General features: G+C 42.2%; 1 protein-coding gene across 1 annotated transcript; it reads left to right on the plus strand.

Moving 5' to 3' along the window:
- Positions 1–6,080: 6,080 nt before the first annotated feature.
- pou3f2b (POU class 3 homeobox 2b) lies at positions 6,081–7,375 on the plus strand. The gene is given in 2 exon segments (XM_061675520.1): positions 6,081–6,149; positions 6,152–7,375. Coding segments are annotated over 2 exon segments (1,293 nt in total).
- The last annotated feature ends 8,062 nt before the right edge of the window (positions 7,376–15,437 follow it).

The raw sequence follows: 15,437 nt of genomic DNA on the forward strand, positions 1-15,437 counted from the left end.
GACACACGTGGGGCTAATCGAGCCGCACATGAGCGATGGGACTGCAAGCTCCGACACACACACACACACGCACACACACACGTGCTTATGCAAAAAAAAAAAATGGAGGGAGGATGAGGGTTAACACCCTCCAGAAAGCTTGTGATTCCACCCCTTCTGCCTTCACCTGAGCATCACAACCCAGGTTATTCCTCTGACCGGGAACATGCAAAACAGCAGATGCGGGAGTTAAAACGCATCAAAGGCTCATCTGATGCAAAGATTGCAAAAAAAAAAAAATAAATCCAAATCCAAGGGACTGCTTTTGCCAGGTTTCCCGTGCTGGCGTTATTGCCTGCCAAACCACGTGAATCAAAGACCTCATTGTGTGGATTATTTCGTTCATCTATTGATGCCGTTGAGGAGTATCGCAGGTGTTAATGTGCCAGCTTTCCCCCTGCTTTATTGGGGAGGTGTAGCGTTAGGCTGGTAATCTGTTTTAAATGCTTTCTGGGGAACGAGACATTGAAACGCAGCCAAGAAAACTCTGCTATGGTGAAGAGCTTTCCCTTAATGCAACAGAAGGGAGACTCATGCCAACAGGGATGAGCCAAGGAGCAACACTTGTTGAAATATTTGACTGTATGAATAATAAGGCGGGAGTGGCCTGATATTGCTGAAGCAGTCCCATATTGACATCCATCCCACAAACACCTCATTGCTCCTCTTTTGTGTTTTCCTCTTGCAGAAGTTGCAAAGCTCTGCGCAGGCTGCTGGAACTGATAGACTAGAGAGGCGGAAGCAGAGCAACAGAGAAGAGGCAGTGTGTGATGAAAGGTAAGACCGAAAGGGGACAGAAAGAGAGGTAATTCTGCCTTTTTTTATTCTCCCCAGGGTGGTCTCTTCATCCAGGCCTTCAAAAAGAGGGACAGAATACACCTCCCCGTGACAATGGAGGGGACCTATAGGGGTTGTTGCTAACCGTGCGTGTGTGCGTGTGTGTGAGTGCGGTGCGGGTACAGCTTTAAGCAGGCCTTTGAGTGGCCTAATTGCATTGGAATACAGCAGTTTGAGAGCGGGCTCAGATCACGGTGGGCTGCTGGAGGGGTTAGAGCCTGCACCTCCGACAGCCGCACTCAGCAATAGAGAGCTCAATGCGTACAATTAATGCTCTCCCACTCGTTAACTCTCTCCCCACTTTTTGTCCTCCTCAACTATTTTAGACCCCTTCTCGCCCCCGCATCTTCTCTGCACTTCCCTCCCTCACTCACTCACGCCTCAGTGTGTCGTCATCGTTCGACGCATTAATCCGCCCTTACAGCCTGTCAATCTCCCTCCTCTTTGATGCCTACAGCAATTAGAGCGGGCATGAAAGGCGTGGGTCAGCTGCTGTTATGTAAGCCTTGCAGCAGGCCTTGACAAACACTTCTGGTACCTGTAATGCAGTGCTTCTCAAACGTTTTACACATACCATGTATATAAAAAAAATAAATCAATACTCTTCAAGTACCACCGTAATGACCGACACTAAAATACAGTAGCGTATGAGGCCTAAGTGTTCATCAAACGCAAAATTATATGAATCATATTATAAGCCACTGTAACATCATGCACATTTACTCTGCACTTCAATCGAAACATTAAAAAAATAATAATAATAAATGGCCTTCAATAATGATTACATTCAAATGTATTGCACAAAAAAAGACAACTAAAACTCGAACTGAGATAACAGTTCTTAAAAGATGAAATGTACTGTGAATATTGAACTGTACTTGAGGAGTGACTTGTTTGTGTACCACTGGAGGGGAACCCAAGTACTGCTGGTGGTATTTGTACCACACTTTTGAGAATCGCTGCTCGAATGAAATTGAAGAGTATTTGATCTTATCACTTTATAAGAGATTACCCTGCATGCTTGATTCAAAACTATTTAGCATGCTTGTACCCAGGTCCAAATGATCACTATCATAATTATTACGTTATACATTATTATTGTTGTTGGTGTTAATAATAATAATAATAATAATATAGTAAAGTGGAGGAAACCCCAGGTTGCAGGCAGTCAAATCATTTGAACTAAATGATTTCAAATGACGGTTGTATTTACCGTTTACAGCAACGGCATTTTGTTCATCGACTTTTGAGCCCCTGAACATGGATGTACTTTGCATAAAATGTTTAGGATTCCAGAGGAACGAAATGCCATGTTTTAGTCATGTTTAGTCGCGTGTTAAGTCGTGACATGTTTTGGTGGAACATCTTCAATTAAAGCTGGAAGTCTTGATTGTTTTATTTCAAATACATTGTGATGGTGTAAAAAGGCCAAATCATGAAATTCTTATTATTATTATTATCGAAATACTTCTGCATTTGTGAGTTTAGTGTAATCGCCCAACACAGGCATTTTAATATCTTAATATCTTAAAGGTCTTAATTGAAGACTTTTAATTTCCCATAGGTGTGAATTGTTGTTTGCCTCTATGTCGCAGCTCTTTGATTGACTGGTGATCACTTCGGAGTCTACCCTCCCCAAAGTCAGCTGGGATACGCTCCAGCTCACCTATGACCCTGAACAGGATAAGTGGTAGAAAAATGGATGGATGTACCAACACCTTTCCATCAAGTGACTGAAAGCATCATTATGATTATTATTGTGTTTTTAAATGTCAGATGAGACTAAAGTGAAACATGAATGTTGTCTGGGAGCCTATCTAGACGTCATTTTAGACAGTACAAACATCACATAGTGTGGAACAAGCCATTTTGATAACGTATCCCATTTTGCCAGCCCCTCCTTTGTCTCTCTTCATTACACAAGCCGTGTCTTAATAAAATGCAATTATTTCCGCTCACAGGATGCTTTCTAGTGAGAAAATGGCAGAGGGATGTGAACTGATGTATGGGGAGACGGTTGCCTAATTAGAGCGTTAGAAATTGAATCTTTACAGCACACGGGTCATATAATTATCCCACTGTTAATTTAACGCTTACATTCTCGGCTGTTCGTCTTTATTCCCTTAATTGTTGGTTGGCAGTGGCCCTCGGTGCTCTGTAATGGTTTTATACATATACATACATACATACATACATATATATATATATATATATATATATATATATATATATATATATATGAGAGAGAGCTGGTAGCTAAGGCCTGAACACTGCCCCCTCTTTGTGATTTAATAACTGCGGACCTTGCAGTCTAAATAACAAGGCTCACATCATTTATGCATTGTTAAACCATGTAATTGAAAGAAGACATATTTTGCATATTCGACCATTAGAATAATGTGCTTTGCGTTTCTCCCAACACGACTATTTAAGTTTATGTGGCGATGTGGTAATTCCTTGAATTACAGCCTAATTACCACAATGTTCTTTTGATTTGGCCCATTTCTAAGTTAGGCCACAATAATGTTCAATATTACCAGAAGGAATTACTGAGCCATGCTCAGAAACTTTATTGGTATCACTTGAATTCATTCAAAGGATTATTAGCCTATGAAACGATCTAGATTAATCGCCCAATCAGGTACATTTTTAGAAGAGTTCCACTTATAAAATGAACACCGTACGTGCACTTTGTGGGTTTTCCATCAAGCTTTGCAAACATGCTGCTGCCATCCGTTTATTCTTCAAAGGGTGACATGCTCAGTTAGAAGTACAGTGAACGTGATTCCCATTTGTTAACCTTTCTCCAACTGTTCTGTTTGTAAATGTAAACCGTATTTGGCTATTATGTACACCTAAGCGTTGAACGCAAAATATCTTTTCAAGCAATGTTTGATTTTGAGCGATTTGATTGAAGTATAGGTTTATTAATGTGGTTGTAGTTTACTGCATTGAAACAGTGTTTCTAATATCTTGTTTGGGTCAATTGAGTTGACTTTTCTCTACAGAATTGATAAGAATTGAATAACATTCACATTTAAGTGTTTCTCCATGTACACAAATGACTAGTTTGTGGGAACGTTGCTTTGTCTTATAGTTTTTGTGACAAATTTGCCCGCCTGATCCAGTGGAATTAAATGTTGAATTACAACTTTTCCAATGGAATAGTTTTGGATTGACATATTTGCACCATTCGAGACCCGCATCCATTGATTTATTGATTTCATTTGGGACCTACTGTATATCTTTGCTGGTGCGGGATCTAATTGTTGTTTTGGCTTGAAACCAAATAAGCTTTCGTTGCATTCAGTCTTTTACAATGAAAATCTTGTCTTTTTTTCAAACTTTTTTTCATATATATATATATATATATATATATATATATATATATAAGTAGCTTGCTTTATCTCAGTGGAGTGTGAGGAGCAGCTTTGAGGAGGGACATAATCTCGCTCATCTTTTGGGTTTCCTTCTCCTTTTCTCCCTCTCAGGGCTCTGTGCTCTCTCCTCCTCCCTCCTTTATCCCCGGCCAGGCTTTGTCCCCACAGCAGAGAGCCTCTCTAAATAGAGGCCTTTAGATAGCACGGGCGAATTCAGGCAGGGGGAAGGGAGCAACGCCACTGCTGTTGTTTCATTTACGTCTCCCTATGGCAACCAGCAGTGGTGAGCCAGGAATGTCCCCTCTCCGGACAAAGTCCCGGTCCCTGAAGCTGACACCGGGGGACGGCAGCTGGGTCGGGAGGGGATCCTGCTCCCTCTGCTCTGGACCGGAGGCCTCGATTTGGACATTAAACTGCCTCTTCATTAATTTAGGTCTGTTTGTGCTTTGCTGGGTGATAAGCAGCCATTTTTCCCATGCACACACACCATTAAACTTAAGTGTTATGAATGATTGAAGTGCTGGCAATAATTTAAAGATCCCTTTTGGTGATGTAAGGAGGCTCTCATAATTTTGTTTTTGCTATGGCCCTCTCGCAGAATGGTGCAAAACAAATTTCAGGTCATATAATTCTCATCGTCACAAGAAACGTGTAGTATATATATATATATATATATATATATATATATATATATAACATTTATTTTTTTTAATGACCAAATAGTAATTGCAAAGTTAGTTGAAGACCCTAAAGTTGTAATGATTGGCTAACATAATACTCACATGAACTGTGAATGACATATTTATTGAAACATTTGGAACATTTTGAAAGTTATCTATAACAACGACCTTGCGTGTTTGTACTTTGCCCAAATTGCTAATAACGGATGTTTGTTAGTTATCATATTTTTTTTATTCATAAAACACAAATACATTGAACATAACCTGCAGGTCCATTTCAAATATTTCAATATAGACAACGATTTAATGGCTGTCAAAGATATCCGTGACACTTAAAGACGCGTCCATTAAAGTGTGTTTTTAATAATGAATTATTTTGTTCTTGTTTCTGTTTGTCTTAAATTTTGAATTGTGTCTGGAGTTTGCTTTAACTGAATGATTAAAATTTAAAAAGCACGCATGCAACTTTTGTGTCTTGCTAATTCAAACACCAACGGGTTTCATTTACTGAATACTTCTATTTCGTAAACATATACAACAATGGCACGTCTTCACATTGCCTTTTTTTTTATCCTTATCGCGAGTTTTTGGATTACTTGATCAGTTTTAGACTGAATAGCGAGTTTCAACATTCAAAAGTTAAAACACAAGATAAAAGTGTAATGGCTGCCATACAACAATATGTCCATAAATGTGTTGCACATGCACAGTACAACATCAATCCAAACGTCGCACCATGACTGCTTCTAAAAACATTTAAAATGCCAATCTAACGTAGACTGTTACAATGATGCAAATGAAAGATTTACACAGACTAGATCAGGAAAACGCACATGTAATAACATGTTCATATCACGACCATTCGTAACGGCGATCGTAAATGCCGGGCACCGGCGCTTTTACGAAACTAAAGAGTGAGTATATCTTCCAGTCATGACACTGCGTGATAATCCAAATAAATCAACTCTGTCTTACAGTGTGGCACTGCCGAAGCCGCCGCTCTGCGCCTCCATGCTGCACTCCAACGCTCTCCTCCACTCATCGTCCTCTCACACCCCAATCAACAAAGAGACGAGCCAGTTCCCCGCGGCCAATCGGCACGCCGTTGCCCCTAGCAACTCCGTCCATCATCCCGGCGCGGCCAATGAGCGCGCAGGGCGGAGCGGAGCGGGGATGCAGGTGAGCCTCGGCGTCCACTCGGCAGAGCGCCTGGGAGGGGAGCCGCCTGTAGGCAGCAGCAGCAGCAGCAGCAGAAGCAGCAGCAGCAGAAGCAGCAGAGGATGCGTGCGTCAAATGCGAGCTGGTTCTAATGCGAGCGTCATGGCGACCGCAGCGTCCAACCACTACAGCATCCTCACCTCCAGCGCATCCATCGTGCACTCGGAGCCCGGCAACATGCAGCAGCAAGCGGCGGCGTACCGGGACGCGCAGAGCCTGTTGCAGAGCGACTACCAGCTGCAGAGCAACAGCCACGCGCTGAGCCACGCGCACCAGTGGATTACCGCGCTGTCCCACGGCGAGGCGGCGCCGTGGTCCTCGGAGCAGGACATCAAACCCGCCGTGCAGAGCGCCCGGGACGACATGCACACCTCCGGCGGCAACCTGCAGCACCAGTCGCGGCCGCCGTCGCACCTGCAGGTGCACCAGAACCACCACGACGCGCGGGCGTGGAGGACCGCCACCGCGGCGGCGTCGGCGATCCCCGGCATGGCGACCGGCAACGGCCAAAGCTTGCTGTACTCCCAGCCGAGCTTCGGCGTCAACGGGCTGATCCCGGGCCCGCACCACCACAACCTCAGAGACCCCCACGAGGACCACCACAGTCCGCACCTGAGCGAGCACAGCCATCCGCCGTCCCAGCAGCACCAGCACGGCCCCAACCACCACGACCACTCGGACGAGGACGCGCCGACCTCGGACGACTTGGAGCAGTTCGCCAAGCAGTTCAAGCAGAGGAGGATCAAACTGGGCTTCACGCAGGCGGACGTGGGGCTCGCCCTGGGGACCTTGTACGGGAATGTCTTCTCCCAGACCACCATTTGCAGGTTTGAGGCCCTGCAGCTCAGCTTCAAAAACATGTGCAAGCTCAAGCCTCTGTTGAACAAGTGGCTGGAGGAGGCCGACTCCACCTCGGGCAGCCCCACCAGTCTGGACAAAATCGCCGCGCAGGGCAGGAAAAGGAAAAAACGGACTTCCATCGAGGTCGGAGTCAAGGGGGCTTTGGAGAGCCATTTTTTGAAGTGCCCCAAACCTGCGGCCTCGGAAATAATGTCACTGGCGGACAGTCTGCACTTGGAGAAAGAAGTGGTCAGGGTTTGGTTTTGTAACAGGAGACAGAAGGAGAAGCGCATGACGCCTCCCGGAGGAGCTCTGCCGGGGAGCGAGGACGTGTACGGGGACACGCCGCCCCACCACGGGGTCCAGACCCCGGTTCAATGAGACCTCCCGCCCGCCCGCCTCGCTCGCTCGCTCGGAGCGCTCCGACTGCAGGACTTCCCCGAGATTTTGATTTATCCCCGGACTGGACTATGAGACCAGAACGGGTGTTTTCTGTAGAACGAATAGCAGTGAGTACTTACATATCTGCAGTGAGAACGAGAGTGTGTGTGTGTGTGGGGGGGGGGGGACAGGACGACCCCCGTCTCATCTCTCCCCCAAGAGCTCAAGGCGCATCGACGTGTTTTCTTCTCTTCTGTTCTGTTTGAGGATACCAGCCGAGCACTGTGAGTCCACTGGGCGCAGTTTCAAGGTGTAGCCCCCTCCCCCATTATTTGTCTAAAGGAGTTAGAACAACATCCAGGGAGGACAAGAAACAAGGATGCTGTTGTTTTCAACGCGAAACGTACGCAGAATAGCTTGGGCCACAACAACACATCACGATTTCAAACAAACAAACAAAAACAGGAAAGTTTTTTTTTTTTCAAAAAGCAACAACAACAAAAAACAAATGGAGGGGTTTTAGTTGTGTGGCTCCTGCACGCAGCAGAGATGCTCGCTGCTCGATTGGATGCTGCGGGCCGCCAAAGAGTCGAGCACGGAGTGAGCGTCTGTCAGCTTTGCATTCATTTCGACCGCTCGGCGACTCCTGTTTGTTAAGTAAGATGAGGTCACGTCAGGATTTCATCATCCGACACAAAACACCCATCGATGTTCTCGTGAAGATATTGACGATGATATTTGCGTGCGTGGCTCACAGACTCAAGCCGGCCGTGGCTGTGACGTGATTATCTCCAAAGTCCTATGATGAATCAAAACACCCCCCCCCCTCACCACCACCACCACCACCACCCCCCCCCCCCCTACCCCCCTCGCCTTTATTCTCCTTTATCTTCCAAGAACGATTGGTTGCATCATGCGCAGGTCAGGACGGGCTCTTGATTTCCACTATAATCACATCTGTAAATATTGTACGTACTTTAAATGTCATGGTTCCATCGTTCTTTTTCCACTGGGGCACTTTTTGAATTAATATTCCCGAGAAAAGAAAAAAAAAGACTTTTTAAAATCCAGTTTCCTTCATAATCTACCTGCTGCCTTGTGTCTGTGTGTTATTTATCGTTCTGCCCGTCTACGTCCGTTGAAATCGGCTTAAAGTTTGATTTGCTCGCACTACTGCAGAAAATTGTAAATTCAATTCCATATTCCCACGTTTGCTTTATAGACTGGATTTCATATTTCAAGCCTTCAGTGGTTTAAAGAAGGCTGAAAAGTTAAAAAGATCAAAAGTAATTCGAACGACTTATTTGTTCCCAAACATACACTAATATTCCACAAATGCAGCAATTGAAAAGTACAATTTATTTATAAATTATTATGATTATTATCATATTATGATTATTATTATGACCTGTCGCACTGTTTGTTTTAAAGTTGGTTGCCACAAAGTTTCTTTCAGCCATTTTGTTAAATGTTTCTTTTTTTTTTTTTTCATCACTTGGAAGCCTTTTGTTTGGTATTTGTGTTGTCTGTTTTTGTAATTTATTCTGGAATGGATTTTGTGGAGGACACAGAGGAGGATACAGGTATTATTATTATTATTATTATTATGATTATTATTTTTAAAGTAGGGAATAGTATTTGAATTTCGATTTCCACAGCGAAATGTACATACATCTTTTGATTCCGTAGATGGCCTCTTATTTGAGCCAAACATTTGCAGCCTTTCCAGGGTTTTTTTTTTTTTTTTTTCACTCCTCGGAATTCTTTTACCCGCTGCAGGAGAAACCCTCGTTGCATCGAAATGTTTCTTCACTAGCTTTAATCAATCGCTTCAAGTCCAAATTCCCTGCAAGTCCAAGTTGTGGGCTCGAGATCTGCCAATCCAACGCTGTTTTTATTTTAGTTCTTTTTTTATTTTTTTCCTGTTGATTATTTGTTTTTGTTTTTGTTTGTTTGTTATGTTTATGTTTGTTCGTTGGCGGTTATAGTATTCCCTGGATAAAACTGGGGTTACAAGGTGATAAATGTTTGGGTGGTGGCGGGGGTGGGGGACTTCATCACTTAATAAGAACAAACGGACTTGCACATTTTTAAATAACCGGGTTGATATTAAACAGCTTTTTTTCCAATATCGGGACTAAATGTGTTTTTAAATCAAGAGTGAGCTCATTCCTGCCTTGATTTAAGGCCATACTGTATGTCTTCAATATTGTTGTTTTTATTTTATTTTATTTTATTTTTTTTGTGCACCAGTTTGCTTTTAAAAACAGACCTTCTTATTATGAGGCCCGGTAGCTCCACAGAAAGGCCCTTTTAAACCATACAAAAAACAAAAAAACAAATGCACTAAAAATAAAATATTTAGACATAAACACACGATAAAAGCATAGTTTGAGTGCTGTTGGGGTATTAGATGCATGCAATAATAATAATAATCATTTGGGTGTGTGTTTTTTTCCCCAGTGCTTAAGGTAAAATACACTCAGAGAAAATACTGCAGTGGTATATACTATTTTCTGAAAAGCTGAGTTGAATTCATATTTACTTTCAGGTCGCAGGATATCTTTGAATTGATGACGCTGCTGTGGACCGCCACCCTGATCAGAAACAAATTAGCCAACACATTTGTTTAAATTGCGACTGTTAAACGAACGTGCAGAAATGCCGTCATTTATATATAACAGTCAGATATAATTACGTCTTACGTCGTATTTAATGAAGTCATAAAACAAAATGACCTTTAACATGGCTGTCTGTAAAAAGTTTAAGTGTTGTGGTTTCTTATTTAGTGTCCTTTTCCAACTCAGCTGTTTTTATGGCGTTTTCTAATTTAAGGCAATGTGAGCACGTAATTCCAAGCGCAGTTAATTTCCCTCCAAAATGAAGTTAGAATTTACATCCACCGTCTCTGTAGAGGCTCGTGCTTTTGTTCTAAGTCCGCTATGCGCGCCCCTCTTATCCAAAAAGTACACCCGTGTGCCCGTCACATGATCTCTACAGCAAACGCAATTAAAAGTGCGTCACGTTAATTACACCTTCCTCTTTATTGAGGTGAAATTTCCCCGTTCGACTTTCAAGGAGGGAAAAGTGAAGTGTTTGTGGTGCTGGAGATGGTCGCAAAAAAAAAAAAAATAAATAAAAATAGTGTAGGAGTTGTCAGTGCTGCAGCGCCACCTCGTGATTCCATTTGGCCTTCGGGTTGGTACTGATGATGGGAAGGTTGGAAAGAAGCATGGCTACTGAATGATTTACTTCAACCAAACGATATATCAGGGTTAACGTATTAAAATAAGATATGTTTTATCTGTGGAATGTGAGAGGAAATAATGACAAAAGTCCCCCAAAAAAGAAAAAACAGGAATTCCAAAACATCTAAGACCAAATGACATAGCACATTTTTTCCTTTCAAACCAAAAAAAAAAAGAAAATATTCACTTAACGGTCAGCTAATTTTAAACGAAAGGCACTTTTTACAGCTATATATGATTTTAACTTTACAGGTCTTTTTTAATAAAGAAAAGAAGTGTGACACTTGAATAACACACACACACACACAAAAACATGATAATAAAATGTTCTTATTTAAAAGAAATTTATATTTGGTTATCACATGTAGTCACAGGAACACTGAGATACAATTACATAGCACTTTTTGTGCCACCACTTCTTTGGAAAAAAAAAAGAAAAAACATCTCGGCCTCTTTGGAATTGTATGGTGAATGTGACTATGAGCTGATGACGATTCTGAAACAAATGCATGGCGGCCAAACGGACGCTGTCAATCTACCAAGTGCCAACCAGCATTCCTTCTGAAGTCCATAAAATGTGTCCACAAAAGACAACACAAAATCAATATGCTCCTCCAAAAGGGCGAGAAGATCATTGGAGACACGTGTCGGACACGTTTCGGTTCCAGATTCTCAACTCTTGACGGGTTGCTGCATATTTTTTCGCAGCTCCAGCTCATCGTGAATTGATTACGTTTTGGCAGTCGCTTGGATCGAGCAGGGAATAGTCGCCTCTCGCCAAAGACATTTTGACAAGTCAAGGTAAGACAAGCATGAGGCCAAAATGAAATTAACTCCGGATTCCGGAGATCCTGGCACACTGGAGTTGAAGAAGAATATTAGATTTTTCTTCGACTCATTAGAAACAAACCACTGTTGACATTACTGAATGATGACAAGCAGAGCTTGAGGAAAAAAACAGTCCAAACGTAAGCAAAACATGAGTTCTCGCATGGTTGTCATTTGATGACTTGACTTTTTTTAAAAAAATGTTATTTACTGAAGCATACACACAGAAGACATCTTGAATTTTGAGTCATTGTTGGAATTTGTTTGAATCGCCCGGCTTCACTTCCAAAAACCATCACATTTTTTTGTTATTCAAAAGTAAGACTGAAGCAAATCTCCCGATGCTGAATTACTGTATGCGTGAAGTTGCTGTTTTGCGGTAAATGAGAAGAGACAAAAAGTTGGTAATGTCCTCCTTTGTCTTGACGTCGAGTCATTCAAGTTTCATTCTAATGCTGTTTATATCACTGAGTGCCGTTTGAGAGGGACCTTGAATGCACCAAAGGTAACAGGTCAAAAGCTACAACATTGGGTCAAACAAGTTTATGTTTCAACAGCATTTCCTGGTAATAAATTGCCTTATACACTTCTGTTTGTTATATACTGTAGTCCTATCTTGTGAGCAAGCTTTTTTTTTTTTGTGCCACACACACACACACACGTGCCAGACATTGTGTAGTTCCAATATTTGACATTGTTGTTCTTCCATCTCGCTCAGATGCTTTGCAGCTAATTACACCCGGCACACTTAAGCACACCAATACGTGCGTGCGTTCATTTGGAAACGAGTTAGTGTTTAATTAGAACTTCACATGAACTTTGCTGATCAGTGGAGCGAATCGTGTCACCCCATCAGTGCGTTATTATTCCGGCTATAATTGCTCGACATGCTCATCTGAGCTCCGATGCCTCCAAACCCTCAAGAGACATTGGTGGTCAACTTGAACCAATCGGAAAAGTCATAAGGTTTGTAAATAAATACAAAGAAACCCATTTCAAATGTTACGAAGATATTAAAAGTCTACAGACCCCAGTTCAAATGTCAGGTTTTTGTGGTATAAGAAAATGAGACCAAGACAACATTTCAACACGTTTTCCACTATTAGTAACCTATAACCTGTAGAAAACAATTGCAAGGGCAAGTGTAAATAAACAACAATGTTGCTGGGTTCAGAATCAATCAATTAGTTTCAATCTCATGTAAATTGGGAGTCAGCACACACCTGCCACCATTTATAGTGCCTCTGATTAACCCCAAATAAAGTTCAGATGTTCTCGTAGGCTTTTGCTGGCATTTTTAATGTGACATCTTACAGCACAAGCATTGGTCCGCAGAGAGCTGATACAGCATCAGAAGAATCTCATTGAAGGTATCAGTCAGGAAACGGGTACACAATAATGAATAATAAAGGAATTAAGTGTACAAACCCCGATTCCAATGAGGTTTGGACGTTGTGTAAAACGTTAAAAAAATAATAATAATAATACAGAACACAATGATTTGCACATCCTTTTCAACCTATTTTCAACCTATTTACTGCAGAGACAAGATATTTAATGTCGAAACTGATGAATGTTATTGTTTTTTGGAAAATATCTCATTTTGAATTGGATGCTTGGTTGCATAACGTTCTAAAAAAAGCTCGGACGGGGGCAGCAAAAGACTAGGACAATTGAACTGCGTTGAACAAAAATAGTTCAACAGTTTAAGTACAATGCTTCTCAACATACAATTAATTGCAAGGAATTTAGGGATTCCATCCATAATATCATCAAAAGCTTCAGAGAATCTGGACAAATCTCTGAAAGTACTAAGTTCCTTCATTTTGAATTTGATGCCTGCAACATGTCCCAAAAAAAAGCTGGGGCAGGAGTCATGTTTATCACTGTTACATCACCTTTCCTTTTAATAACACCCAATAAGCGTTTGGAAACTGAGGACACCAATTGTGGAAGCTTTGTAGGTGGACTTGCTCAGCAAGCTGGGGTCTCTGTTATCACATTTTGCGCTTCATAATGTGCCGCACATTTTCAATCGGGGACAGGTCTGGAGTGCTGGCATGCCAGTCGAGTACTCACACTCTTTTACTAGGAAGCCACACTGTTGTAAGATGTGCAGAATGTGGCTTGGCATTGTCTGAAATAAGCAGGGACGTCCTTGAAAAAGACTTTGCCTGGATGGTAGCGTAGTTTGCTCCAAAACTTATGTGTAGCTTCCAGTATTAATGGTGCCTTCACTGCCATGGGGACTAACACACACTCATAACATCACAGATGCTGGCTTTTGAACTTTGCACTGATAACAATCCGGATGGTAATTCTCCTCTTTGCCCCGGAGGACACGACCTCCATGATCTCCCAAAACAATTCTAAATGTGGACTCGTCAGACCACAGCACACTTTTCCACTTTGTGTCAGGCCATCTCAGATGAGCGCAGGCCCAGAGAAGCCGGCAGCGTTTCAGGGTGTTGTTGATATATGGCTTTCGCGTTGCATGGTAGAGTTTTGATTTGCATTTGTAGATGTAGCAACTAACTGTGTTAACTGACAAAGTTTTTTTGAAGTGGTCCTGAGCCCACGTGGCAATATCCTTTCCGCAACGATGCCGGTTTTTAATGCAGTGCCGCCTGAGTGATCGAAGGTCACGGGCAATCAATGTTGGTTTTCGGCCTTGCCGCTTACTTTCAGAGATTTCTCCAGATTCTGTGAAGCTTTTGATAATATTATGGGTCACAGATGATGGAATCCCTAAATTCCTTGCAATTGCATGTTGAGAAACATTGTTCCTAAACTGTTGGACTAGTTTTGTTTCCACAGTTGCTCACAAAGTGGTGAACTTCGCCCCATCCTTGCTTGTGAACAACTGAGCCTTTCAGGGATGCTCCTTTTCTACCCAATCATGACACTCACCTATCTCCAATTAACCTCTTCACCTGTGGAACGGTCCAAACAGGTGTTTTGGAAGTATTCCTCAATTTTCCCAGTCTTTTGTCGTCCCCGTCCCAGCTTTTTGGGGAACGTGTTGCAACCAAGCAACAAATTCAAAATGAAAGAATATTTTCAAAAAAACAATAACCTTCATCAGTTTGAACATGAAATAGCTTGTCTTTGTAGCGTATTCAATTGAATGTTGGTTGAAAATGATTTGCAAACCATTGTATTCTGTTTTTATATATTTGTTTGCTTTACGCAATGTTCCAACTTCATTGTAATTGTTTTTTTTTTCCAGTGGAACAAAATGACAGCAGACATCATGAAGTGGAGATGGAGAATATATGGCACAACAGTGTCAAAAGAAATGGACGTCCCTCCTAAACTGATGATAGCATGGGAAGAAAACAGATCAGGAACAGAAACATTGAAGGTGCTGTAGGAATTTTAGGAAAGTACTGGCTGTTTAGTACATGTGATCACAATGTTCCATCTTCTTCATATGTCTGAGCTGGACAACTTTTCACTCTCACCTAATCCTTTTCCTCATTGACATTTTGGGTTGGCTCTATGACTCAAACCGCAGATCCATCCATGCTCATCTCGCAGAGATTTAACAAACAAGTAAATAGCTGAACAAATTGCTGTGGTTCTCCCCTTGGATAAAACAGCCTCATAAAGAAAAGTGAGTGAGGAATAAAACAGCAGCACCGTGCAGGAAAGCCTCCATGAATCCTGTTTGCATCCTCGCACAAAGCACTGACTGAAGAATCATCATTGGGGAGGAAGCCTAAATTAATACTCCAGTTGAGGCCGCCTCGTTCGCTGTCATTAGGGCACATTACAGGGCCACAATATACATCATTAATCCAGGCACAAACAATTCATTAAAAGGCACTTAAGGAGACAAGCTCATGTCACTTTTCCCCGTGGATTTAATAGACTGCAGAACAGCAGAGGGCCAAGTCAAAAAGGATCATTCTGCCATTTGCTCCCAGTCCGTCATCCTGGCTACTGGCTGCACTTGTCGTTGAGTATCCTTTCCCTCATACAGC

Source organism: Phycodurus eques, chromosome 4 (genome assembly GCF_024500275.1).
Source record: "Phycodurus eques isolate BA_2022a chromosome 4, UOR_Pequ_1.1, whole genome shotgun sequence".
Taxonomy (NCBI): Eukaryota; Metazoa; Chordata; class Actinopteri; order Syngnathiformes; family Syngnathidae; genus Phycodurus; species Phycodurus eques.